The following is a 27,707-nucleotide window of genomic DNA, read 5'->3' on the forward strand; positions in this document are numbered from 1 at the left end:
TCAAAAATCTAAGTTCACACCACGTGACACGCGTAGGACTCCGCCTCTCACCATGCAATAAACCGAGACTGGCTTGTGTGTCATTGACAGTGGATCTGTTATGTTGTGGGAGTTAATTGGTTGAAAGTGCAGCACATACTCGTCAGACCGTAATTAGTTTAACTTTCTATGGCAACCGAACGACCCTTTGTTTTAAACTCCAACAGTTGCCTAATGCTGATCTGAGCCTCGGTGTTATTACCTCACCTATGTGACTGGAGACACCGTGTTACTAATATTCCTTACGCCGTTACACTTGGACTGCTTCCCAAAACAAAGATGTCCGCCGGCGCTTCTCCTTGCCTCCATGTTACTCCCGTACAGGAAGTGAAGGTGATGGCTCCCGATCTTGTAACCCTTTCTGTCCCTGACACTTAGCGCTTGTGGGGCTCAGTAACACCGAGAGCATTTTATTTTGGAATACGGACCAAGAACCTGAGGCTGCGGGGCGAGAGTGACGTCAGTGTTCCTTCCCGGCATGCGCTGCGAAAACATGGCGACTTCCCGTGGCGACAATATGAGCAGGATTGGGCGCTAAAGTTACTTTCATCTGATCCCTGCGAGTCCAACTCTGACTGAAAACTTCCTCATTGAAAGTGAGTTTGGCCCCACAGTCCCACGGGGTTTCCCAGTGCTGCTTTAGTTACCAGGGAAGATATTGTTTTGCCTGTCTGTGAAGGGTTTGTTTTAATATTGTAAGTACTCCTGTCATTCCTATTAACTGCCACCTACTCCCACAGCATGATCCTGTGCCATTCCTATTAACTGCCACTTATTCCCACAGCATCATCCTCTGCCATTCCTATTAACTGCCACTTATTCCCTCAGCATGATCCTGTGCCATTCCTATTAACTGCCACTTATTCCCACAGCATGATCCCGTGCCATTCCCATTAACTGCCACTTATTCCCACAGCATGATCCTGTGCCATTCCTGTTAACTGCCACTTATTCCCTCAGCATGATCCTGTGCCATTCCTATTAACTGCCACTTATTCCCACAGCATCATCCTCTGCCATTCCTATTAACTGCCACTTATTCCCTCAGCATGATCCTGTGCCATTCCTATTAACTGCCACTTATTCCCACAGCATGATCCTGTGCCATTCCTATTAACTGCCACTTATTCCCACAGCATGATCCCGTGCCATTCCCATTAACTGCCACTTATTCCCACAGCATGATCCTGTGCCATTCCTGTTAACTGCCACTTATTCCCTCAGCATGATCCTGTGCCATTCCTATTAACTGCCACTTATTCCCTCAGCATGATCCTGTGCCATTCCTATTAACTGCCACTTATTCCCTCAGCATGATCCTGTGCCATTCCTATTAACTGCCACTTATTCCCTCAGCATGATCCTGTGCCATTCCTATTAACTGCCACTTATTCCCTCAGCATGATCCTGTGCCATTCCCATTAACTGCCGCTTATTCCCTCCGCATGATCCTGTGCCATTCCTATTAACTGCCACTTATTCCCACAGCATGATCCCGTGCCATTCCCATTAACTGCCACTTATTCCCACAGCATGATCCTGTGCCATTCCTGTTAACTGCCACCTACTCCCACAGCATCATCCTGTGCCATTCCCATTAACTGCCACTTATTCCCTCAGCATGATCCTGTGCCATTCCTATTAACTGCCACTTATTCCCACAGCATGATCCTGTGCCATTCCTATTAACTGCCACTTATTCCCTCAGCATGATCCTGTGCCATTCCTATTAACTGCCACTTATTCCCTCAGCATGATCCTGTGCCATTCCCATTAACTGCCACTTATTCCCTCAGCATGATCCTGTGCCATTCCTATTAACTGCCACTTATTCCCACAGCATGATCCTGTGCCATTCCTATTAACTGCCACTTATTCCCTCAGCATGATCCTGTGCCATTCCTATTAACTGCCACTTATTCCCTCAGCATGATCCTGTGCCATTCCTATTAACTGCCACTTATTCCCTCAGCATGATCCTGTGCCATTCCTATTAACTGCCACTTATTCCCTCAGCATGATCCTGTGCCATTCCTATTAACTGCCACTTATTCCCTCAGCATGATCCTGTGCCATTCCCATTAACTGCCGCTTATTCCCTCCGCATGATCCTGTGCCATTCCTATTAACTGCCACTTATTCCCACAGCATGATCCCGTGCCATTCCCATTAACTGCCACTTATTCCCACAGCATGATCCTGTGCCATTCCTGTTAACTGCCACCTACTCCCACAGCATCATCCTGTGCCATTCCCATTAACTGCCACTTATTCCCTCAGCATGATCCTGTGCCATTCCTATTAACTGCCACTTATTCCCACAGCATGATCCTGTGCCATTCCTATTAACTGCCACTTATTCCCTCAGCATGATCCTGTGCCATTCCTATTAACTGCCACTTATTCCCTCAGCATGATCCTGTGCCATTCCCATTAACTGCCACTTATTCCCTCAGCATGATCCTGTGCCATTCCTATTAACTGCCACTTATTCCCACAGCATGATCCTGTGCCATTCCTATTAACTGCCACTTATTCCCTCAGCATGATCCTGTGCCATTCCTATTAACTGCCACTTATTCCCTCAGCATGATCCTGTGCCATTCCTATTAACTGCCACTTATTCCCACAGCATGATTCTGTGCCATTCCTATTAACTGCCACTTATTCCCACAGCATGATCCCGTGCCATTCCCATTAACTGCCACTTATTCCCACAGCATGATCCTGTGCCATTCCTGTTAACTGCCACCTACTCCCACAGCATCATCCTGTGCCATTCCCATTAACTGCCACTTATTCCCACAGCATGATCCTGTGCCATTCCTATTAACTGCCACTTATTCCCTCAGCATGATCCTGTGCCATTCCTATTAACTGCCACCTACTCCCACAGCATCATCCTGTGCCATTCCTATTAACTGCCACTTATTCCCACAGCATGATCCTCTGCCATTCCCATTAACTGCCACTTATTCCCTCAGCATGATCCTGTGCCATTCCTATTAACTGCCACTTATTCCCTCAGCATGATCCTGTGCCATTCCCATTAACTGCCACTTATTCCCTCAGCATGATCCTGTGCCATTCCCATTAACTGCCGCTTATTCCCTCCGCATGATCCTGTGCCATTCCTATTAACTGCCACTTATTCCCACAGCATGATCCCGTGCCATTCCCATTAACTGCCACTTATTCCCACAGCATGATCCTGTGCCATTCCTGTTAACTGCCACCTACTCCCACAGCATCATCCTGTGCCATTCCCATTAACTGCCACTTATTCCCACAGCATGATCCTGTGCCATTCCTATTAACTGCCACTTATTCCCTCAGCATGATCCTGTGCCATTCCTATTAACTGCCACCTACTCCCACAGCATCATCCTGTGCCATTCCTATTAACTGCCACTTATTCCCACAGCATGATCCTCTGCCATTCCCATTAACTGCCACTTATTCCCTCAGCATGATCCTGTGCCATTCCTATTAACTGCCACTTATTCCCTCAGCATGATCCTGTGCCATTCCCATTAACTGCCACTTATTCCCTCAGCATGATCCTGTGCCATTCCCATTAACTGCCGCTTATTCCCTCAGCATGATCCTGTGCCATTCCTATTAACTGCCACTTATTCCCTCAGCATGATCCTGTGCCATTCCTATTAACTGCCACTTATTCCCTCAGCATGATCCTGTGCCATTCCCATTAACTGCCACTTATTCCCTCAGCATGATCCTGTGCCATTCCCATTAACTGCCGCTTATTCCCTCAGCATGATCCTGTGCCATTCCTATTAACTGCCACTTATTCCCACAGCATGATCCTGTGCCATTCCTGTTAACTGCCACCTACTCCCACAGCATCATCCTGTGCCATTCCTATTAACTGCCACTTATTCCCACAGCATGATCCTCTGCCATTCCTATTAACTGCCACTTATTCCCACAGCATGATACTCTGCCATTCCTATTAACTGCCACTTATTCCCTCAGCATGATCCTGTGCCATTCCTATTAACTGCCACTTATTCCCTCAGCATGATCCTGTGCCATTCCTATTAACTGCCACTTATTCCCTCAGCATGATCCTGTGCCATTCCTATTAACTGCCACTTATTCCCTCAGCATGATCCTGTGCCATTCCTATTAACTGCCACTTATTCACACAGCATGATTCTGTGCCATTCCTATTAACTGCCACTTATTCCCACAGCATGATCCCGTGCCATTCCCATTAACTGCCACTTATTCCCACAGCATGATCCTGTGCCATTCCTATTAACTGCCACTTATTCCCTCAGCATGATCCTGTGCCATTCCTATTAACTGCCACTTATTCACACAGCATGATTCTGTGCCATTCCTATTAACTGCCACTTATTCCCACAGCATGATCCCGTGCCATTCCCATTAACTGCCACTTATTCCCACAGCATGATCCCGTGCCATTCCCATTAACTGCCACTTATTCCCACAGCATGATCCTGTGCCATTCCTATTAACTGCCACTTATTCCCTCAGCATGATCCTCTGCCATTCCTATTAACTGCCACCTACTCCCACAGCATCATCCTGTGCCATTCCTATTAACTGCCACTTATTCCTACAGCATGATCCTCTGCCATTCCCATTAACTGCCACTTATTCCCACAGCATGATCCTGTGCCATTCCTATTAACTGCCACTTATTCCCTCAGCATGATCCTCTGCCATTCCTATTAACTGCCACCTACTCCCACAGCATCATCCTGTGCCATTCCTATTAACTGCCACTTATTCCCACAGCATGATCCTCTGCCATTCCCATTAACTGCCACTTATTCCCTCAGCATGATCCTGTGCCATTCCTATTAACTGCCACTTATTCCCTCAGCATGATCCTGTGCCATTCCTATTAACTGCCACTTATTCCCTCAGCATGATCCTGTGCCGTTCCTATTAACTGCCACTTATTCCCTCAGCATGATCCTGTGCCATTCCCATTAACTGCCACTTATTCCCTCAGCATGATCCTGTGCCATTCCCATTAACTGCCGCTTATTCCCTCAGCATGATCCTGTGCCATTCCTATTAACTGCCACTTATTCCCACAGCATGATCCTGTGCCATTCCTGTTAACTGCCACCTACTCCCACAGCATCATCCTGTGCCATTCCCATTAACTGCCACTTATTCCCTCAGCATGATCCTGTGCCATTCCTATTAACTGCCACTTATTCCCACAGCATGATCCTGTGCCATTCCTATTAACTGCCACTTATTCCCTCAGCATGATCCTGTGCCATTCCTATTAACTGCCACTTATTCCCTCAGCATGATCCTGTGCCATTCCTATTAACTGCCACTTATTCCCACAGCATGATCCCGTGCCATTCCCATTAACTGCCACTTATTCCCTCAGCATGATCCTCTGCCATTCCTATTACCTGCCACCTACTCCCACAGCATCATCCTGTGCCATTCCCATTAACTGCCACTTATTCCCTCAGCATGATCCTGTGCCATTCCTATTAACTGCCACTTATTCCCACAGCATGATCCTGTGCCATTCCTATTAACTGCCACTTATTCACTCAGCATGATCCTGTGCCATTCCTATTAACTGCCACTTATTCCCTCAGCATGATCCTGTGCCATTCCTATTAACTGCCACTTATTCCCTCAGCATGATCCTGTGCCATTCCTATTAACTGCCACTTATTCCCTCAGCATGATCCTGTGCCATTCCTATTAACTGCCACTTATTCCCTCAGCATGATCCTGTGCCATTCCTATTAACTGCCACTTATTCCCTCAGCATGATCCTGTGCCATTCCCATTAACTGCCGCTTATTCCCTCCGCATGATCCTGTGCCATTCCTATTAACTGCCACTTATTCCCACAGCATGATCCTGTGCCATTCCTGTTAACTGCCACCTACTCCCACAGCATCATCCTGTGCCATTCCTATTAACTGCCACTTATTCCCACAGCATGATCCTCTGCCATTCCTATTAACTGCCACTTATTCCCACAGCATGATACTCTGCCATTCCTATTAACTGCCACTTATTCCCTCAGCATGATCCTGTGCCATTCCCATTAACTGCCACTTATTCCCTCAGCATGATCCTGTGCCATTCCTATTAACTGCCACTTATTCCCTCAGCATGATCCTGTGCCATTCCCATTAACTGCCACTTATTCCCTCAGCATGATCCTGTGCCATTCCCATTAACTGCCGCTTATTCCCTCAGCATGATCCTGTGCCATTCCTATTAACTGCCACTTATTCCCACAGCATGATCCCGTGCCATTCCCATTAACTGCCACTTATTCCCACAGCATGATCCTGTGCCATTCCTGTTAACTGCCACCTACTCCCACAGCATCATCCTGTGCCATTCCCATTAACTGCCACTTATTCCCTCAGCATGATCCTGTGCCATTCCTATTAACTGCCACTTATTCCCACAGCATGATCCTGTGCCATTCCTATTAACTGCCACTTATTCCCACAGCATGATTCTGTGCCATTCCTATTAACTGCCACTTATTCCCTCAGCATGATCCTGTGCCATTCCCATTAACTGCCGCTTATTCCCTCAGCATGATCCTGTGCCATTCCTATTAACTGCCACTTATTCCCTCAGCATGATCCTGTGCCATTCCTATTAACTGCCACTTATTCCCTCAGCATGATCCTGTGCCATTCCCATTAACTGCCACTTATTCCCTCAGCATGATCCTGTGCCATTCCCATTAACTGCCGCTTATTCCCTCAGCATGATCCTGTGCCATTCCTATTAACTGCCACTTATTCCCACAGCATGATCCTGTGCCATTCCTGTTAACTGCCACCTACTCCCACAGCATCATCCTGTGCCATTCCTATTAACTGCCACTTATTCCCACAGCATGATCCTCTGCCATTCCTATTAACTGCCACTTATTCCCACAGCATGATACTCTGCCATTCCTATTAACTGCCACTTATTCCCTCAGCATGATCCTGTGCCATTCCTATTAACTGCCACTTATTCCCTCAGCATGATCCTGTGCCATTCCTATTAACTGCCACTTATTCCCTCAGCATGATCCTGTGCCATTCCTATTAACTGCCACATATTCCCTCAGCATGATCCTGTGCCATTCCTATTAACTGCCACTTATTCACACAGCATGATTCTGTGCCATTCCTATTAACTGCCACTTATTCCCACAGCATGATCCCGTGCCATTCCCATTAACTGCCACTTATTCCCACAGCATGATCCTGTGCCATTCCTATTAACTGCCACTTATTCCCTCAGCATGATCCTCTGCCATTCCTATTAACTGCCACCTACTCCCACAGCATCATCCTGTGCCATTCCTATTAACTGCCACTTATTCCCACAGCATGATCCTCTGCCATTCCCATTAACTGCCACTTATTCCCTCAGCATGATCCTGTGCCATTCCTATTAACTGCCACTTATTCCCTCAGCATGATCCTCTGCCATTCCTATGAACTGCCACCTACTCCCACAGCATCATCCTGTGCCATTCCTATTAACTGCCACTTATTCCCACAGCATGATCCTCTGCCATTCCTATTAACTGCCACTTATTCCCACAGCATGATACTCTGCCATTCCTATTAACTGCCACTTATTCCCTCAGCATGATCCTGTGCCATTCCCATTAACTGCCACTTATTCCCTCAGCATGATCCTGTGCCATTCCTATTAACTGCCACTTATTCCCTCAGCATGATCCTGTGCCATTCCCATTAACTGCCACTTATTCCCTCAGCATGATCCTGTGCCATTCCCATTAACTGCCGCTTATTCCCTCAGCATGATCCTGTGCCATTCCTATTAACTGCCACTTATTCCCACAGCATGATCCCGTGCCATTCCCATTAACTGCCACTTATTCCCACAGCATGATCCTGTGCCATTCCTGTTAACTGCCACCTACTCCCACAGCATCATCCTGTGCCATTCCCATTAACTGCCACTTATTCCCTCAGCATGATCCTGTGCCATTCCTATTAACTGCCACTTATTCCCACAGCATGATCCTGTGCCATTCCTATTAACTGCCACTTATTCCCACAGCATGATTCTGTGCCATTCCTATTAACTGCCACTTATTCCCTCAGCATGATCCTGTGCCATTCCCATTAACTGCCGCTTATTCCCTCAGCATGATCCTGTGCCATTCCTATTAACTGCCACTTATTCCCTCAGCATGATCCTGTGCCATTCCTATTAACTGCCACTTATTCCCTCAGCATGATCCTGTGCCATTCCCATTAACTGCCACTTATTCCCTCAGCATGATCCTGTGCCATTCCCATTAACTGCCGCTTATTCCCTCAGCATGATCCTGTGCCATTCCTATTAACTGCCACTTATTCCCACAGCATGATCCTGTGCCATTCCTGTTAACTGCCACCTACTCCCACAGCATCATCCTGTGCCATTCCTATTAACTGCCACTTATTCCCACAGCATGATCCTCTGCCATTCCTATTAACTGCCACTTATTCCCACAGCATGATACTCTGCCATTCCTATTAACTGCCACTTATTCCCTCAGCATGATCCTGTGCCATTCCTATTAACTGCCACTTATTCCCTCAGCATGATCCTGTGCCATTCCTATTAACTGCCACTTATTCCCTCAGCATGATCCTGTGCCATTCCTATTAACTGCCACATATTCCCTCAGCATGATCCTGTGCCATTCCTATTAACTGCCACTTATTCACACAGCATGATTCTGTGCCATTCCTATTAACTGCCACTTATTCCCACAGCATGATCCCGTGCCATTCCCATTAACTGCCACTTATTCCCACAGCATGATCCTGTGCCATTCCTATTAACTGCCACTTATTCCCTCAGCATGATCCTCTGCCATTCCTATTAACTGCCACCTACTCCCACAGCATCATCCTGTGCCATTCCTATTAACTGCCACTTATTCCCACAGCATGATCCTCTGCCATTCCCATTAACTGCCACTTATTCCCTCAGCATGATCCTGTGCCATTCCTATTAACTGCCACTTATTCCCTCAGCATGATCCTCTGCCATTCCTATGAACTGCCACCTACTCCCACAGCATCATCCTGTGCCATTCCTGTTTACTGCCACTTATTTCCACAGCATCACTGCCACCTACTCCCACAGCATGATCTTGTCTTTACTGTAATTTATGCTGTGGTTTATTCATGTTTAGGCATTTTCTCCAGATCATTCCTTAGCGCGTTGGTTTGTCTATGATGTTATTCCAGCTCTTATTACACTGCTGTTCCGCATCTCACTCACTCTCACTCACTCACTCACTCACTCACTGTGGCAGCTGGACATTCCAAACCCCTGACTCCTAACAGTTTGTTTCACCAGGGAAACTGTGCATCACTTTGTTACGCTTCGTTGCACTTTATTTCTTGCAGCCGCTGGGACTTTGGACCAGTATTTATGGCTGTATAACTTGTATAAGAAGCATCCTCATTGCCTCGTGTCGCCCGGCACTCACTGGCCACTATAAGTATCGTGTCTCCACTGCACAGATATGAGCGAGAGGAACGTCAGCCAGAGCACCCCAATATAAAGGGCAGACATGGGCCCTCAGTATGAGCTCAATAGGGTTTGCTCCTAGAAGTGGAAGTAGAACAAATAATGTTCTATACAGTAAATGGAAATCGGGATCTTGCACGATGATGTTATGATAATCAACATGTCAACAGCCCCTAGTACTGAGTGTCCATTCTTCTTCTTCTTGTCAGATGCAGGAATCACGCGAGGATGGGGAGGAGAAGGTGACTGCCGGCATGGAGTCATTGGCCGTAAAGGAAGGAGGAGAAGAGGAGGAAGAGGAAGAAGTGGAAGGACAGCAGAAAGCAGAAGAGGAAGAAGCAGATGAACAACAAGAACAGGGGGAAGAGGAAGGGGAAGCAGAAGAGGAGGAAGGGGAAGACTGGTGTATAGGTTGCAGTGATGAGGAGGTTGAGGAACCTGATGGGTGGATTCCACCCCCTGAAGACATTAAAAGACTTTATGAGTTGTTGGCCAAAGAGGGAACGCTGCCTTTGCAAGTTGACATGCTCCTCCGTCGACCTCCCACCCCTGAACCCGACTCTCTGGATGATGAATCTGATCAAGAGGGAGAGGAGGAAGAAGATGAGCAAGAGACGTAAGTCTGGTACATAAGGAACAATTCTGGTTATAGGCTTAGAGTCAGGCCTACCTTTAATGCAGAACTGGAGGCTTAGACACAGGCCTACCTGTAGTGCAGAAGAGGAAGATTAGATACAGGCCTTTATATAATGTGGCCCAGAACTGGAGAGTTAAAGACAGGCCTACCTGTAGTGCAGAAGAGGAAGATTAGAGGCAAGCCTTTGTATAATATGGCCCAGAACTGGAGAGTTAAAGACAGGCCTACCTGTAATGCAGAAGAGGAAGATTAGATACAGACCTTTATATAATGTGGCCCAGAACTGGAGGGTAAGAGCGAGACATGTATGTAGTTTAGAAGTGGAGGATTGATGGAAGGCCTTTCAGTAATTTAATACTGGACGTTGGACACAGGCCTAGTGGTAATCTAGCATTGAGTTAAAGAGACAGTACACTTCCCCCTTTCCAGTAGAGCTTGTGCAGAGCATTATTTTTGCCTGTTGTTGTAATGAAGAAATCTCTAGTTTCTGTTATTTCTGGCACTGACAAGAATATGAAGCCAGTGTCACTTTAGCACTTCCTGGCCCCGCAGAGCATCAGAGGATAAACTGATAAACGAATTACCAGTCCAGTGAGATATCCCTGGTAATGAGCTGTTTAATGGCTGCTGCTTAGAGAAGGGAGGGGTTTGTTTGTTCAAAGGTCGATAAGGAGTTCTGAACACATTACCTGTGTATACAGGAAGGGGGAGGTCCGTTGAAATAGCCCAACTTTCAAATTCATGCTTTATAATGGCGGGAAACAGAAACTTGTTTTTTTTTCCATTAAAACAACAGGTAGAATGTGATTTCAACACAAGCCTATTTATTACACCGATTCTTAGCAAAGGTGCGTTGAGGTGTGTCCTTCCCCTTTAGGTAATACATGTAGTACAGACAAACTGTCATTTTGGTTTCCCCGTCTGACAATAACGTCCTCCTTCCCCAGGCCAAACGTTCCCACTGAATTTGATTTTGATGATGAACCGGTCACCCCCAAAAATTCGCTACTTGATCGCCGGAGAACGCCAGGTAGGTGGTCATGTGATCCCGGGGGGGGCATACTTTTATTTAAGGAGGAGGATACATTCTTCCAATTCCTATGTTACACCCAGTTCTGCTGATTTAATACAGATAACGTAGGTGCTTTTTACTCCTGTCCCCCGGTTAGTGCCGAGCTGGGACCCCAACTGTGTGTGGATTCGTATTTGGACCTTACAGGGCCCGGTTCCTCTCTGTCAAAGCACATGGGGTGTCTCTGCTATAAGTTCTGATTTGTTACTGACTCCTCCCCCTTGTCTCTGAGCAGGGAGCACCTGTTTTGTTACTGACTCCTCCCCCTTGTCTCTGAGCAGGGAGCACCTGATTTGTTACTGACTCCTCCCCCTTGTCTCTGAGCAGGGAGCACCTGATTTGTTACTGACTCCTCCCCCTTGTCTCTGAGCAGGGAGCACCCGTTTTGTTACTGACTCCTCCCCCTTGTCCCTGAGCAGGGAGCGCCTGATTTGTTACTGACTCCTCCCCCTTGTCCCTGAGCAGGGAGCACCTGATTTGTTATTGACTCCTCCCCTTGTCTCTGAGCAGGGAGCACCGGCCGCAGTCACAAGAGAGAGGCCCGACTGGACAAGGTTCTGTCCGACATGAAGCGACACAAGAAGATCGAGGAACAGATCCTAAAGACTGGCCGTGACCTCTTCGACATGGACCCCGACTCCGTTCCCACCCCAAAACGCTCTTCTGCCATCTTCCCTCGTCAGCGGAAATACTGAACTAATGGGAATTTGGGGGCAGGGGGCTTTTAATGGATGTTGTGCGCTGTATTCCCAGTACCCGTGTGGCAGGATATGGATTGGGATGTAGCAGGAAGTGCCGGACCCTGTCCTGGACAGGAAGTGCCAGACTGTGGGCATGTAATGCTCATGTGTTTGTATTGGTTTCTCTTCCTTATGTGTATTTTATTATAAAAGACTTAAAATATCTGCTCCCCCTCAGCCTTGTTATCTGCTACTCCCACTTCCACATGGACGTTTGTCTGTCCAGAGATGCCCCCGGGAATCCTGGTGCCTCTATCAGCCCCCAATCCTGTTCTCCTATTGGTCACAATGAGGCACTCGGATAATATGCCCAACCCACTGACGGGCCACACAGACGGTTATAGGGTCTCGGGTTTCTGCAAGTAGGGCCCAGGCACCCCCCGCTTATAACTAGATTGGGTGGAACTTGTGCTCCGACGTGTGCACTTCAGTCTATTCCAGTTATTCCCAAACTGTGCGGCTCCTGCCATTATGGGCTTTCATCCTCCTGAACCCCAACTTAAAGATCACTGAGGCTGAAATTTGGGGTAAACTACATGGCACAGAATAATTCACATCAATTCACACCCCTGATTCACTTCCCAGTTCTCCCTGTAACACCCCTTTCCCTCCTCTAATCTCATTGGCTCCCTCCTGTCTGCTGGGAGGAGCTACTGGTGAATAAAGCATCCGACCCTTCCTTGTACCTATCTAATGTATCAGCCTGTACCCCTGATTCACTTCCCAGCTCTCCCTGTAACACCCCTTTCCCTCCTCTAATCTCATTGGCTCCCTCCTGTCTGCTGGGAGGAGCTACTGGTGAATAAAGCATCCGACCCTTCCTTGTACCTATCTAATGTATCAGCCTGTACCCCTGATTCACTTCCCAGCTCTCCCTGTAACACCCCTTTCCCTCCTCTAATCTCATTGGCTCCCTCCTGTCTGCTGGGAGGAGCTACTGGTGAATAAAGCATCCGACCCTTCCTTGTACCTATCTAATGTATCAGCCTGTACCCCTGATTCACTTCCCAGCTCTCCCTGTAACACCCCTTTCCCTCCTCTAATCTCATTGGCTCCCTCCTGTCTGCTGGGAGGAGCTACTGGTGAATAAAGCATCCGACCCTTCCTTGTACCTATCTAATGTATCAGCCTGTACCCCTGATTCACTTCCCAGCTCTCCCTGTAACACCCCTTTCCCTCCTCTAATCTCATTGGCTCCCTCCTGTCTGCTGGGAGGAGCTACTGGTGAATAAAGCATCCGACCCTTCCTTGTACCTATCTAATGTATCAGCCTGTACCACTGATTCACTTCCCAGCTCTCCCTGTAACACCCCTTTCCCTCCTCTAATCTCATTGGCTCCCTCCTGTCTGCTGGGAGGAGCTACTGGTGAATAAAGCATCCGACCCTTCCTTGTACCTATCTAATGTATCAGCCTGTACCACTGATTCAGGGAGACAATTCCACATCTTCACAGCTCTCACTGTAACAAACCCCTTCCCAATATTTAGGCGGAACCTCTTTTCTTCTAATCGGAATGGGTGACCTTGTGTCAGCTGGAAAGACCTACTGGTAAATAAATCATTAGAGAGATTATTATATGATCCCCTTATATATTTATACATAGTTATCATATCACCCCTTAAGCGCCTCTTCTCCAGAGTGAACATTCCCCAATTTGGCCAGTCTTTCCTCATAGCTAAGATTTTCCCTTTACCAGCTTAGTTGCCCTTCTCTGTCCCCTCTCTAATACAATAATGTCCTGTTTGAGTGATGGAGACCAAAACTGTACGGCATATTCAAGTAGAGAATGTCCCATTAACAACCACCCTCTGTACCCGATCCTGTAGCCAGTTTCCTATCCATGTGCAAACGACTTCATTAAGCCCAACAGACCTTAGTTTAGAAAGCAGTCGTTTGTGGGCAGGGCCGCCATTAGAAATCACGGGGCCCCGTACAACAAAATTTTTGGGGCCCCCTGGGCCCCGCCCACACTGACGACCAAGCTCCACCCCATATCCCGCCCACTCCACATCACAGTTAAAAGACCACACAGACATCAGCGCTAAAAAAGTAACCCCCCCCACACAAGTTGTAAAAACATTGGTGGCAGGGGCCCCCTTATAAGTTAAAAAAAACTTGGGGCCCCAACAAAATTTTTTTAAAAAAAACAAACTGGTGGCAGGGGCCCCCTTATATGTTAAAAACAAATTGGGGCCCCAAAAAAAAATTTGAAAAAAAAAAAAAACATTGGCGGCAGGGGCCCCCTTATAAGTTAAAAACAAATTGGGATCCCGAAAAAAATGTAAAAAAACTTTTTTTGAAAAAAAAACTGGTGGCAGGGGCCCCCTTACAAGTTAAAAAAAAATTGGGGCCGCCAAAAAAAAAATTAATTTTTTTTTTTTTTTTTAAAAACAAAAAAAAACAATGGTGGCAAGGGGCCCCTTACGAGTTAAAAAAAAAATTGGGGCCCCAAAAAAAATGTTTTGAAAAAAAGATTGGTGGCAGGGGCCAATAGAATATTAAAATAATACATTGGTGGCCAGGGGATTAAAAAAAAAACACAAACTGGTGTTCAGTAGGATTGAACTCATGGCTTCAGTACTTCAACTTCGCCTCCTTTCGTAACTTTGGGTCTTTTCACCGCTTCAGGACTTCAATTTCGGCTGTTTTCGTGACTTCGGGTCTTTTCGGCGCTTTGTGACTTCGGGACTTCGGCTTTTTCCGTGACTTCGGGTCTTTTCGGCGCATCGGCTTCGGCTTTTCGGTGCTTCCGCATTCGGCAACGCAAGAGGCAAGACGTACGGCTCGGGCGCTCGTAAGGGGGGGCCGGATCTTCAAAAAATGCAGCGCTGCCGGGCCCCCCTTCATGCACGGGCCTGGTACGCTTGTCCCCCCTGTCCCCCCCTGATGGCGGCCCTGTTTGTGGGGCACAGTATCAAACGCTTTGGCAAAATCCAAATAGATCACATCTACTGCCCCCCCACTATCCAGAATCTTACTTACCTCATCATAAAAAGCAATCAAATTAGTCTGACATGACCTATCCTTCATAAAGCCATGCTGATTGCTGCTCATAATGACATTCACTAGGACAACATTTTGAATGTGATCCCTTAACAAGCCTTCAAATAATTTGCCCACCACAGACGTCTCTTAGAACCCGGGGGTGTATGCCATCAGGCCCTGGAGGCTTGTTTACATTAATTTCTATTAAAGCTTTATGAATCATATCCTGAGTCAGCAACTGACTAGATTGAGCTGAGCCATCAGTGCAGCTATAAAGTGAGCCTGGGAACTCACACTCCTCTATTGTATACACTGAAGAAAAGAACTGATTTAACACATTTGCCTTATCTGTATCTGTTACAACCAGACTGGTACCATTATTTAATGGAGCAACACTCTCAACCTGCATCTTTTTACTATTAATGTAAAGCTCAAATTGCCTAAAAGGAGAGATATTATATCACCCAAGGAAAGGTACGACAATTAAAATCAATGGCTACTATACCTGTGAAAGTATTTACGTAGCGTATGTAATTAAGTGTCCGTGTGCGTTATCCTATGTTGGACAAACCACAAGAAGCGCTAAGGAGCGAATAAGAGAACACAAGTGCACAATAAATACTAAAATAAGTGACCAAGCAGTTGCAAACTATTTTCTTGTTGCAGGCAATGGGGTACAACTAGGGATGGGCGAATTTGACCAAATTCGTTTCGCCAAAAATTTGCCGCCGGGGTCTTTTTATTTTGGCGCACGATGCCATACATCTATGGCGTCTATGGGCGTCATGTTTTCGGCGAAAAAATTCGCTCATCCCTAGGTACATCAATTAAAATACCAAATAATAGCGTTCCGAAAATACGAGGAGAGGAGGAAATAGAGGGAAAATGTTACTAAAGAAGGAAGCGAGATGGATCAGAACATTGGAAACGTTGGCTCCCCGTGGCCTCAACAGGGAATATGATTTGAGTAAAATATATCGTTGAATTGTTTTTAACCCAATTGGTTTTATATTGTATTTTTATCGAAGGGATAATTATGTCTTTTTTACAGCTAAACGCTTTTCATCACTAGAAAATGAATGGACATTTTAAAGATAAAAGGACTTTATGCACAAAGTTCTAGAGAAACACTTTTGTATTTATTTAATTGACACAATGATGGTGGTTTGCAAATGTGAAACATTAGTATTTCCAGAAAATATCACTAGGGGTCACTGTGAGACATTGTATAAATAACAGCACAGGTGTCTGAGTGGCTGGAGAAAAGACCGAGGACGGCAAGAAACGTTGCCTCATGTTTGGGCTCAGAGCCCATGTCCTAATAAAGAAACTACTGACTGGTGCTGACAATAAGTGATGTGGTGAGTATATAGTGACAGGTGAGTGTGTATAGTGACAGGTGAGTGTGTATAGTTACAGGTGAGTGTGTATATAGATTCAGTTGTGAGTATATAGGGGCAGGTGAGTATATAGTGACAGGTGAGTATAAAGAGCCTGTGAATGTGTATAGTGACAAGTAAATGTGTATATAGTGACAGGTGAGTGTATATAGTGACAGGTGAGTATATAGACAGATGAGTATAAAGAGCCTGTGAGTGTGTATATAGTGACAGGTGTATAGTGACAGTTCAGTGGTATATAGGGACAGGTGAATATATGGACAGATGAGTGTGTATAGGGACAGGTGACTGTATATAGAGATTGAGTGTATATACACAGGTGAGTATATAGTGACAGGTGACTGTATATAGAGGTAGGTGAGTGTATATACACAGGTGAGTGTATATAGAGGTCGGAGGTGACAGTATAAAGTCTGATAAGGGAGTGTATATAGTGAAAGGTGAATATACAGACAGGTGAGTGTATATAAAGGCAGGTGAGTGTGTATAGGGACAGGTGAGTATATAGTGACAGGTGACTGTATATAGAGGCAGGTAAGTGTATATACACAGGTGAGTATATAGTGACAGGTGACTATACTATCACCTCCGACCTCTATATACAGTCACCTGTCACTATATACTCACCTGCCTTTATATACACTCACCTGTCTGTATATTCACCTTTCACTATATACACTCCCTTATTAGACTTTATACTGTCACCTCCAACCTCTATATACAAAGTCTGATAAGGGAGTGTATATAGTGAAAGGTGAATATAGTGACAGGTGAGTGTATATAGTGAAAGGTGAATATACAGACAGGTGAGTGTGTATAGTGACAGGTGAGTGTATATACACAGGTGAGTATATAGTGACAGGTGAGTGTATATACACAGGTGAGTGTATATACACAGGTGAGTGTATATACACAGGTGAGTGTATATAGTGACAGGTGAGTATATAGTGACAGGTGAGTGTATATAGAGGTCGGAGTTGACAGTATAAAGTCTGATAAGGGAAATGATTGTGCCAAGTGACATGGGCAAGTTGTGTAAAGATCTTTCCTTATCGGGGCACTGAATGAGTAAAGTATTGGGCAAGTAGTGAGTGAGTCACTGGGCACCTCAGACTGTAGGACCCAATCTCTGTTTGACCTCATGTACCAACACCCTGGGTCTGAGGAGAAGAGACAAATACACTTACACCTTGTCTGGCGCCTTGTCAGTGATTGGCCACAGGCAGCCCCTTTCTAGAGCAGCATTTCCCATGATCCCCTGTGTGACAGTCAGTTGTACTGAGCACATAGAGGCAGTTGCACAATATGTAACTTTCCCCACAGGTTTGTGCAATGTTTTGGCTCCTGTGCAGCAGCTAATTGTATTCCTGTGACTTTATTGCCCCAATAACTCATTCATTTCCCTCATTGGCCCTGGGCCACTGTGAGGCTTTCTAGGGGCCAGTGTGACACACACAATATCTCACTCAGCAGCACTTGTGCAATTGGTCACCTTTATTGCACGGCCAGACCCTAAAGCCACAGTACAAAGACAAAAGTGCAACACGTGCAAAAAGGTTCGTACTTCAAAGAGTCCAAAGTCGCCAAAATGTGCAAATGTATCGGGAATCTTCGGGCTCCTCAAGCTATGGGGGGGGGTCCCTTTATCTGTTCCCCTCCTGCCGAAAGGTCAAGGAGGAGGCAGGACACAAGTGGAGGTCCCAAAAACTGGGTGTGGCCTCATAGGGCTGGGGTTCAGGGGAGGAGCCTAATGGCCACTCATCCTCCTCCCACATCTGTACTTTGTCCTGGGGGTCAATCTCATCTCTGAGCCAAAAGGGCCGGGGCACAAGTGCGACTTATTAAGGTTTCCCCTCAGTGTCTCACTGTGACTCGCCGGGCGCAGGGCTCACACTCTAAACGAGCAGAGGATCAGGTGCTTCTGTCAGTGAGGGGCAACTGTCAGACACCCCTTAGTTGCCATAAGAACAGACACTGCACTTGATCTTAACTGAAAAAGTGACTAATACAAAGTGTAACTGGAGACAGAGGGTGCGGGGAGTTGCGACCAGTAGGGGAGAGTTTTATGGGCCGGGTCTGAGCCCAGTGACGATCCCTTCAATTGACTCCGCCCTGTAGCCCAGTGGCTTCAGCCAGTTGTTCCTGTGCGAGAGACTTGCTGGGAGTTGCACACGGGAGTTGCAGGTAAGACACAGGGGGTGCCCTAATAATACACTTATTTCCCACTGAAATTCTATTTCCTTCCCTAAAACTGAAGTAGAAAGTGGTTGGTGAGAGGGGTGCGGGGAGTAGATGTACAGACCTGGGGTTTCTCTGTGTCTGGGGCCCAAGTCTAGAGCTGCCCGGCCCCACTTACCTCTCACTTTACAGCCAGTCCTTTATTTGGGGCCCCAGAGACTTGTAGTTCATCAACCAGTATCAGAGGGGGGGAGGGGAGGGTTGCTGGGAGTTGCACTGACACAAAGCTGTCGCTATGGCAACAGGACACTCCCCCATTCCATACAGTGGGGGGGGGTGAATTTGAAAGTTCAGTAAAAGAAAAAGCTTTAAGTCCCAGTCACAAGACGAGAATAAAGTTATAATAATGTGAGAGACAATTGTGTGAGGAGACTATTGGTCACGGACTCCTCCCCCTGAGGCTGCGGCGGTGCATTGTGGGAGAGGCCGGTTCATGGGAAGTTGCAGATAAACAATAGGGAAATGGGGCCTGAGACTGAGCCGCTCCCAGTGTTAATGTGTAACTGCCCCCAGTCTCTATTGTTCAGCTGCAAATGTGCCCGGACCTGTTCTGCCCAACACTTCCGGGCCCCATAGGGCCACCCAAAGCTCTGCCTGCGCATCAGCCAATCAGATCAAACTGACGTAGCTGTAGCCCCCACTGTTATATCCCCCGTGTGACACGCCCCTCACTGGCAGTGACGCTCTGTGGTAGGGGGCGGGGCTATACTGGAAATAACGCAGCGAACGGGGAATCCCCGGAATAAAAGTCTCAGGAGCGAATGGCTGGGTGACGTCACATGATCTAAAGGTGGGCGGGGTTAGGAGAGGTAGTTACCGAATGAACTCGAGTCACTGACAGTCCTGTCTCTTATTCCAGCGGGATCCTGAGAGGTGAGTGGTACCCGGGGTTTTAACTACGAACAAGTCTTTCCTTTCTCTTCCCTCTCACCCCGCCCCCATAACTGACATCAGCTCCTTCATCTCAGCAGCTCGTCTGTCAGTCAGTCTGTCAGTCTGTGCCTCTCCCTCATTTGTGCTGCAGATCATTAACCCTCCCTCCATAAACACCTGCTATTTGCTCAGTGACTCACCTGTATCACCTGTGTGTCCTGCCCCTCCCCCATGTCATTCGCTTCATTTGCTTTTGTGTCTCTTCTGTATCCGCCATCCCCTGTGTGTGACACCAACACAATCACCTGCACAAACAACTGCCCTCAGCACTAACACAGGATTGTCTAACCCAGAGAATACACAGTGCAGGGGATTGTGTAACCCAGAGAATACACAGTGCAGGGGATTGTGTGACCCAGAGAATACACAGTGCAGGGGATTGTGTAACCCAGAGAATACACAGTGCAGGGGATTGTGTGACCCAGAGAATACACAGTGCAGGGGACAGTGTAACCCAGAGAATACACAGTGCAGGGGATTGTGTGACCCAGAGAATACACAGTGCAGGGGACAGTGTAACCCAGAGAATACACAGTGCAGGGGATTGTGTGACCCAGAGAATACACAGTGCAGGGGACAGTGTAACCCAGAGAATACACAGTGCAGGGGATTGTGTAACCCAGAGAATACACAGTGCAGGGGATTGTGTGACCCAGAGAATACACAGTGCAGGGGATTGTGTAACCCAGAGAATACACAGTGCAGGGGATTGTGTAACCCAGAGAATACACAGTGCAGGGGATTGTGTGACCCAGAGAATACACAGTGCAGGGGATTGTGTGACCCAGAGAATACACAGTGCAGGGGACAGTGTAACCCAGAGAATACACAGTGCAGGGGATTGTGTAACCCAGAGAATACACAGTGCAGGGGACAGTGTAACCCAGAGAATACACAGTGCAGGGGATTGTGTGACCCAGAGAATACACAGTGCAGGGGATTGTGTAACCCAGAGAATACACAGTGCAGGGGATTGTGTAACCCAGAGAATACACAGTGCAGGGGATAGTGTAACCCAGAGAATACACAGTGCAGGGGATTGTGTAACCCAGAGAATACACAGTGCAGGGGATTGTGTAACCCAGAGAATACACAGTGCAGGGGATAGTGTAACCCAGAGAATACACAGTGCAGGGGATTGTGTAACCCAGAGAATACACAGTGCAGGGGATTGTGTAACCCAGAGAATACACAGTGCAGGGGATTGTGTAACCCAGAGAATACACAGTGCAGGGGATAGTGTAACCCAGAGAATACACAGTGCAGGGGATTGTGTAACCCAGAGAATACACAGTGCAGGGGATTGTGCACACAGGCAGAAAGTGATTCGATTGGCCTGTGGCAGATGAGTCAGATTATAACAAAGTTGCTGTGGTTTAGGCCCTCCCACTTGCACACTTCCTGTGTAGGATTGTGGGTGCGCTAGTGAGTGTGAAGGTATGACACTGTTCCATACATACAAAGTAAGCCATAAGCTCAGTCCCGTGTTACAGGGCTGCATGGAAACCAGTACTGTCTGCGTCTGGGCCAAGTAACCAGTTGGGTTTAGGTGGGACCTAGCGGTGCGGCCAGTGAGCTGCTCTCATACTGTGTATCTGGGCTCTCTCCCATAAAGCAAGACTGGCCTGCTGTGTCTGTGCTAGAAAGGAAGTAGAGAGTCACGTGATGCTCCTTTGTTTCCTCTTTAGGGTTATAAACGTTCAAGATGAGTGAGGAATCCATTATCCGCATCCCTCCATACTGCTACATCCATGTCTTGGATCAGAACAGTAACATCTCCCGGGTGGAGACTGGGCCCAAGACCTACATCCGACAGGACAATGAGAGGTAAGTCCGTTCCATGGGAATACAGAGGTGGGACACTAGGGGGAACCCATGGGAATACAGAGGTGGGTGCTGTGTACAGATCCAGAGATGGGACAATAGGCTACAGCACATGGATGTGGCCAGGCTTTGGGTTGATATCTTTGCCAACACTCCGGCAGGGTCCTGCATCACCCCCAGCGCATGGTCATGGTGCCCCCTCGCCATTACTGTGTGATCCAGAATCCTGTGCAGAGGGACTCGGAGGAGAAAGTTCTGTTTGATGACGTAGGACAGGCCAAGCTCAGCCATGGAGACAAGGAGATCCGACTGACCCAGGACCCATTTCCCCTGTACCCTGGGGAGGAGCTGCAGCTGGTGAGTACATATATGTATCATGTGCAGTAATGGGGCCTTGGCGTGTTTGTCTCTATGGAAGTTTCCATGATTATCACTAGAGGAACTTTCATGCAGCCGAGTGCTTCTGGGTAAGGGTCTCCACACAATATTGAGAGGTCAAGAGAACAACCAATCACTGCTAGGAATGAGATTCTGGCTAAGCCGACAGCTGGCAGGACAGGGAGGTGGTGGCACACGGGAAGGGGCAGCTGCCATGGGGGTGGGATATAAATCCCTGGTTGTGAGGAAGAACATCAAGCTATTGAGTTTAAGGAATTTAAATTACAAGCACAGCTTAGTAGAACCAACAGGGCAGCACCACTCTAATCCAGCAGGGGCCCAAGCAATGGAAGGTGGTCCGATCGTATGGCTGCCTAATTGAGATCTGAAGTATCAGGAAGTAAACGAGCTGTGCCCTAATCTGCTGCTCCTTCTTCCCTAGGGCATCACCCCCCTCACTGTGGTTCTTGCCAACACTGCCTTGCATCTAAAAGCGCTGCTGGACTTAGAAGATGAAAGTGGCAAATATGTGGCCGGGGACGAGTGGCTTTTTGAGGGACCAGGTAAGAAGCCAATATATGGCCACCGCCACTGACACGGAACTGGCCTCAGTCTGGAGGGAGTGACCTTTACCCTTCATCTTCTTACAGGAACCTACATCCCCCGGAAGGAGGTTGAGGTGGTACAGACCATCCAGGCCACTGTCATCCGCCATAACCAAGCCATCCGCCTGCGAGCCCGTAAAGAGTGCAAGGACCGCGAGGAGCGGGACAGAGTCACAGGTCTCGTTTATCTTGTCATTGGCTGGCTGCTTCCATCTTGATGTTGTGTGGTGCCACCTAAATACCTATGTCTTCTACCACTGCTTCTCCATTACTGGCATCCGCCATCCCTCAGGCTCATGCTGTCTCTCCTTCTTGCAGGTGAGGAGTGGCTGGTTAAGAAGGTGGGTGCCTATCTCCCTGGAGTATTTGAGGAGGTGGTGGACATTGTTGATGCCTTTGTACTAACAGACAAGGTAAGTCTCTGTTGCCTGTTAATTCTAAGTAGAGGAATTGTTGGCTCTTATTGGAGCCACCTAGAGACGTAATAGCTGCTCACAGTGCCACCTAATGGCCAGTGCCTATTTGTCTTCTCCTGGTCTTGTCATCACCCATGGTCCCATAACACCTTTAAGCAGTCCCCCTCCTCTGTTATTTACTATGACTTTTCCCAACCACCCATGGGCTTATTCTCTAAACCCGTGCCCTGCCACAGAGAGCTCTGCACATCCGAGCAACCAAAACCTTCCGCGGCGACAAGGGGAACCTCCGCCGAACAGGAGAGGAATGGCTGGTGACCATGGAAGACACGGAGGCCTATATCCCCAATGTGTACGAGGAGGTGGTGGGAGTCGTGGACATAACCACCCTGAACAGCAGGCAGTACTGCGTCATTCTGGATCCAGTGGGAGAAGATGGGAAACCTCAGCTGGGGCAGAAAAGGGTTGTCAAGGTGACTAATTGGGGACACTATAATCCATAATAGGAGGGCTATGCAAAGAGGATTAGGATGGGAAGCTGAGGGGTTGTGGGTTATTTTGAGGGACAGTGGGTGGAACATGGGCACGAAAAAGCTGAGAGAATGTGGGTGGAGCATGGGGAGGAGAAAGCTGAGTGACTGTGGGTGGAGCATGGGGAGGAGAAAACTGAGTGACTGTGGGTGGAGCATGGGGAAGGGTTGGAGTGTAGGAAAAGGGCCAAGAGGTCTGAAACATGTCGTGTGGTGACACAATAAACAGCATAATTGCAGTTAATCTGCTGTCGTGAGTGATTCCCATACTTCACAATACATTGGAGTGTAGGAGGAAGCAGAGATGGAGGAGACAAGAAAGGGTAGGACTATGACAGTAGGCACGTACTGGGGGAAAGAATGGGATTCTGTGAGCGGGGCAGTTGATGGAGGGGTATTTGGCTCCAAGAAGATATTACTGACTTCCCGCTGTCCTTGCTCCTCCCCTTCCCTACAGGGCGAGAAGTCCTTCTTCCTTCAGCCTGGGGAGAGCTTGGAGTATGGGATCCAAGACGTCTATATCTTGTCGGAGGAGGAAGGCTTGGTTCTGAGGGCTCTGCAGGTGTTGGAAGACAAGGATGAGGTGAGGCCACACAGTGGCACTCTATATGAATTCATATTTCCTATTCAGGACCCGTGGGCAAAGAGGGTTATACAAATAACAAGTGACTTCCCCTCAGGGTTGTACTGGGAGATGCCTTCAGTTTGAGGCTAATTGTTTCTAGGGGCTAATTTTCATTCTCCCATATATACACACCAGGGGCATCTGGGTACCTTCTCTTTGGGCGGGGTTATAGCTTGAGAGGGTGGAGTTCACTGTTCTGTTTCCATCAAAGGCTTCTGGGCCCCGGAAGAAGCGGAGGAAAGAGAAGGAAGTGCCAGTGAGTGTGAGTATCTGTTCTTCCTATGTCTAATGGGCCGTTCCTTCCTCTTACTCTTCCCTGTCCTATGTAGGAGGGCACCGAGGTGGAGCGCAAGCCTGGAGACCGCTGGATGATCCGTGGCCCCATTGAGTACGTCCCCCCTGTGGAAGTAGAGGTGGTGGTGAGAAGGGAGGCCATTCCCCTGGATGAGAACGAAGGCATCTACGTCAGGGACATCAAAACTGGCAAAGTAAGAAGAATTGGGCTCCATGAGTCCCTGACATGAGCAGGGTACTGTCTCTTTAATAGCTACAGGAAATGCAGGGTAGGTTGTTGGGCCTGTTGTGTTCCAAATCGGCCATGTTTGTTAATGGTAACACTTCCTTAGCCTGTAAAGTTCCTGGAGGAATTGGTTATGGGGTTCTTGTACTTTTTGGGGCAGTTTAGGGACATGAATTAACCCATTACTGTCTCCTTGGTGACCTCTTTGAAAGTGCCAGAGGGTGAGAATGTGATGGCATGTTGTTCATTTGTGCCCCATGTTGTTCATTTGTGCCCCATGTTGTTCATTTGTGCCCCATGTTGCTCATTTGCAGGTGCGGGCGGTGGTGGGACAGAGCTACATGCTGACACAAGATGAAGAGTTGTGGGAGAAGGAGCTGCCGGCCAATGTGGAGACCCTCTTGGCTTCTGGGAAAGACCCTTTGGCTGACAGATCTGAGAGACAGGGTCAGGCACAAGAGGTGCAGCCAAGAGACAAGACTCGGGCAGTCACCTACCGGGTGCCCCATAACGCTGCCGTGCAGGTCTACGACTACCGGGAGAAGAAATCTCGGTGAGTGAATCTGTTCCTCTAGGAACCATATTATTATTATTAACATGTATTTATATAGCGCCAACATATTGCGTAGCACTGTACCCGCTGACCTTTCCCTTTTGTCTCCTCCCCCCAGAGTGGTGTTTGGGCCGGAGCTGGTGGTACTTGGTCCTGATGAACAGTTCACAGTTCTGAGCCTCTCCGGCTCCACCCCCAAGCGTGCCAATGTCATTAAAGCCATTTGCCTCCTCCTGGGGCCCGACTTCTGCACCGACATCATTAACATTGAGACGGCCGACCATGCGCGACTGCAGATCAAGCTCTCGTACAACTGGTGAGGCCACTCCCACGCTCTTATCTCATTGGTGGGATGATGCCCTGTTAATCCAGCCCCCTATCTCTGTCCCGCCAGGCACTTTGATATTAAGGACAGGAAGGACCCGGCTGAGGCCTCAAAGCTTTTCACTGTTCCTGATTTTGTGGGCGACGCCTGTAAAGCCATCGCTTCCCGAATCCGAGGTGCTGTGGCGTCGGTGCAGTTCGACGACTTCCACAAGGTGCGTGAGCAGTGCAGACTGTTGCCCCCACCCCTCCCACACCAGCCCCCATCTCATTCCCTCAATTGCACCTGCAGAACTCCAATCGGATCATTTGCTCGGCCGTCTTTGGCTTTGATGAGGCCATGAAGATCCGCAACTCCTTCAGGTTCCCCCAGAACAACTTGATCATCACCAGCGTCGACATTCAGACTGTGGAGCCGGTGGATCAGCGCACGCGCGATGCTCTGCAGAAAAGTGTCCAACTTGCCATTGAAATAACCACCAACTCCCAGGAGGCAACTGCAAGGTAAGCGGGATGTCCAACTGCAAATCCCTGCACACACCGTCAGGCTTGAGCTGAAGAGTCGCTGCATCATGCTCGGTACTTACACAGTGACACCCTGTGGCCATTATCTGTATTGCACCATAGGCAGCAGCTGCTAATGTGTCACAGAGCGACATCTTGTGGCCTTTTCTTATATTTCAGCTTTATTGCTCAGGCCTATTAGTGCAGAACAGTTGCACAGCGACCCCCAGTGGTGATTCCATGTTATTCTGACTTATTCCCCAGGCATGAGGCGGAGAGGCTGGAGCAGGAAGCCAAGGGTCGCTTGGAGAGGCAGCGAATCACAGACCAGGCAGAGGCTGAGAAAGCGCGGAAGGAGCTGCTGGAACTGGAGGCGCTGAGGTACAGTATCTAAGTAACCTCTCACTGGCCCTAGTACCCTGTCGCTGGACTGGCCCTGTCCCCCAGTTGCTGGCTCTGTCCCTAGCACCCAGTCCCTGTCTCTGACTTCCCTACATTCTGTGTGACCCTTGTGCTCCTGTGCCCACATCTCTCCCACAGTACCATAGTGGAAAGCACCGGTGCAGCCAAGGCGGAGGCGGAGTCTAAGGCAGAAGCTGCCAGAATCGAGGGCGAGGGGGCGGTGCTACAGGCCAAACTGCGCGCTGAAGCTTTGGCCATTGAGACGGTGAGTGAAGGTTGTGAGAACCAATCAGATGCAGGTTTCTGTGAGTTCCTGGGAGGCGGGGCTGACGCAGTTCTATTTGACTTTGCAGGATGCGGAGCTGCAGCGGTTGCGCCAGGCCCGGAGTGAGGAGTTGCGCTACTTGCAGGACAAGAACAAACTGGAGGTGCAGAAGACCCAGGAATTGGCCGAGATCGAAATCAAGAAGTTTCGGGAGATGGTCGAGTCGATTGGCTCAGGCACCCTGCGGGACATCGCCCTGGCTGGGCCGGAGCTGCAGGTGGGTCATTACATCATTGCCCAGGGCCACTGTGGCCCCAAGTACTGCTTGTGTCTGTGGCCCCTGAGTCTCACCCTTCCCCCACTCTCTCCCACAGGTGAAAATGCTGAGGGGTCTGGGCATCCAGTCCACACTAATCACCGATGGATCAACTCCCATAAACCTCTTCAGCACCGCCCACGGCCTTCTGGGACTGACCAGCAAACCTGCCCAGGAGAAGGAGTCCGATTAAGGGCCCAAGGGGCCACACTCCCAGCAGGATTGTGCTATTAATCCCGTAGCACCTCTGCTGCTCCCTAAAACATAATGCACTGAGCCCTGCACTGCTGCTCCGCTCTGTCAGTCCCGCCCCCACGCATCTCTGCACCGCAATACAGAACCCCTGGTCATGTGACTGTCGGGCTCTGAGCTTTATATAAAGGTTTCCTCTTTATGCTGCTGGGCCTCCAAATATGAAGTTAACCTTTTCTGTCTCCACCCCCACCTTGTGCTCATATTAACCCTGTACTGTCTGCTGTTACTGTAAAATATTTCTGGCTCTATGTATGGTGCCTTATTACTGAGTGCAGGGCCCCAGAGCCCAACCGGTGCAATAAACTTGTCTATTTGGTAGCTGTGAGTATGATTCTTACAGGGCATTAGTGTAACACACACAGTTGAGCTTGGGGCCACAAAGGGCCCTGTGGCTGATGAAACCAATTCCCCAGTTCTTCCCGTGTCCAGACCCAGTTGTGAGCATCCAGGGAACAGACTGGGCTTGTGCCTTTAGCTGTATCTCTCCGCCATCTGCTGGTTGGTCTGGGAATGACATGCATCAGGTTATTATAGCTGATTGGCTGAGAAACCAGCCAATAAAAGCTCAGACCTGGTTATTACACGTG

General features: G+C 48.3%; 2 protein-coding genes across 8 annotated transcripts; both read left to right on the forward strand.

The window, feature by feature from the left end:
• Nucleotides 1-95: 95 nt before the first annotated feature.
• Nucleotides 96-12,209, forward strand: pagr1.L (PAXIP1 associated glutamate-rich protein 1 L homeolog). 3 transcript variants are annotated; one of them, XM_018240007.2, is made up of 4 exons: nt 96-734; nt 9,807-10,213; nt 11,182-11,264; nt 11,817-12,209. In XM_018240007.2, exons 2-4 carry the CDS (start codon nt 9,807-9,809, stop codon nt 11,999-12,001), a joined length of 675 nt encoding a protein of 224 aa, XP_018095496.1. In that variant the 5' UTR covers nt 96-734; the 3' UTR covers nt 12,002-12,209.
• Nucleotides 12,210-18,459: 6,250 nt separating this feature from the next.
• On the forward strand, nt 18,460-27,438 carry mvp.L (major vault protein L homeolog). 5 transcript variants are annotated; one of them, XM_018239985.2, is made up of 18 exons: nt 18,460-18,616; nt 21,292-21,430; nt 21,589-21,784; nt 22,248-22,368; nt 22,456-22,587; nt 22,729-22,823; nt 23,063-23,299; nt 23,814-23,939; nt 24,193-24,243; nt 24,311-24,469; nt 24,816-25,054; nt 25,173-25,370; nt 25,449-25,593; nt 25,671-25,882; nt 26,147-26,263; nt 26,423-26,549; nt 26,638-26,826; nt 26,924-27,438. In XM_018239985.2, exons 2-18 carry the CDS (start codon nt 21,309-21,311, stop codon nt 27,056-27,058), a joined length of 2,601 nt encoding a protein of 866 aa, XP_018095474.1. In that variant the 5' UTR covers nt 18,460-18,616; nt 21,292-21,308; the 3' UTR covers nt 27,059-27,438.
• The last annotated feature ends 269 nt before the right edge of the window (nt 27,439-27,707 follow it).

Source organism: Xenopus laevis, chromosome 9_10L, assembly GCF_017654675.1.
Source record: "Xenopus laevis strain J_2021 chromosome 9_10L, Xenopus_laevis_v10.1, whole genome shotgun sequence".
Taxonomy (NCBI): domain Eukaryota; kingdom Metazoa; phylum Chordata; class Amphibia; order Anura; family Pipidae; genus Xenopus; species Xenopus laevis.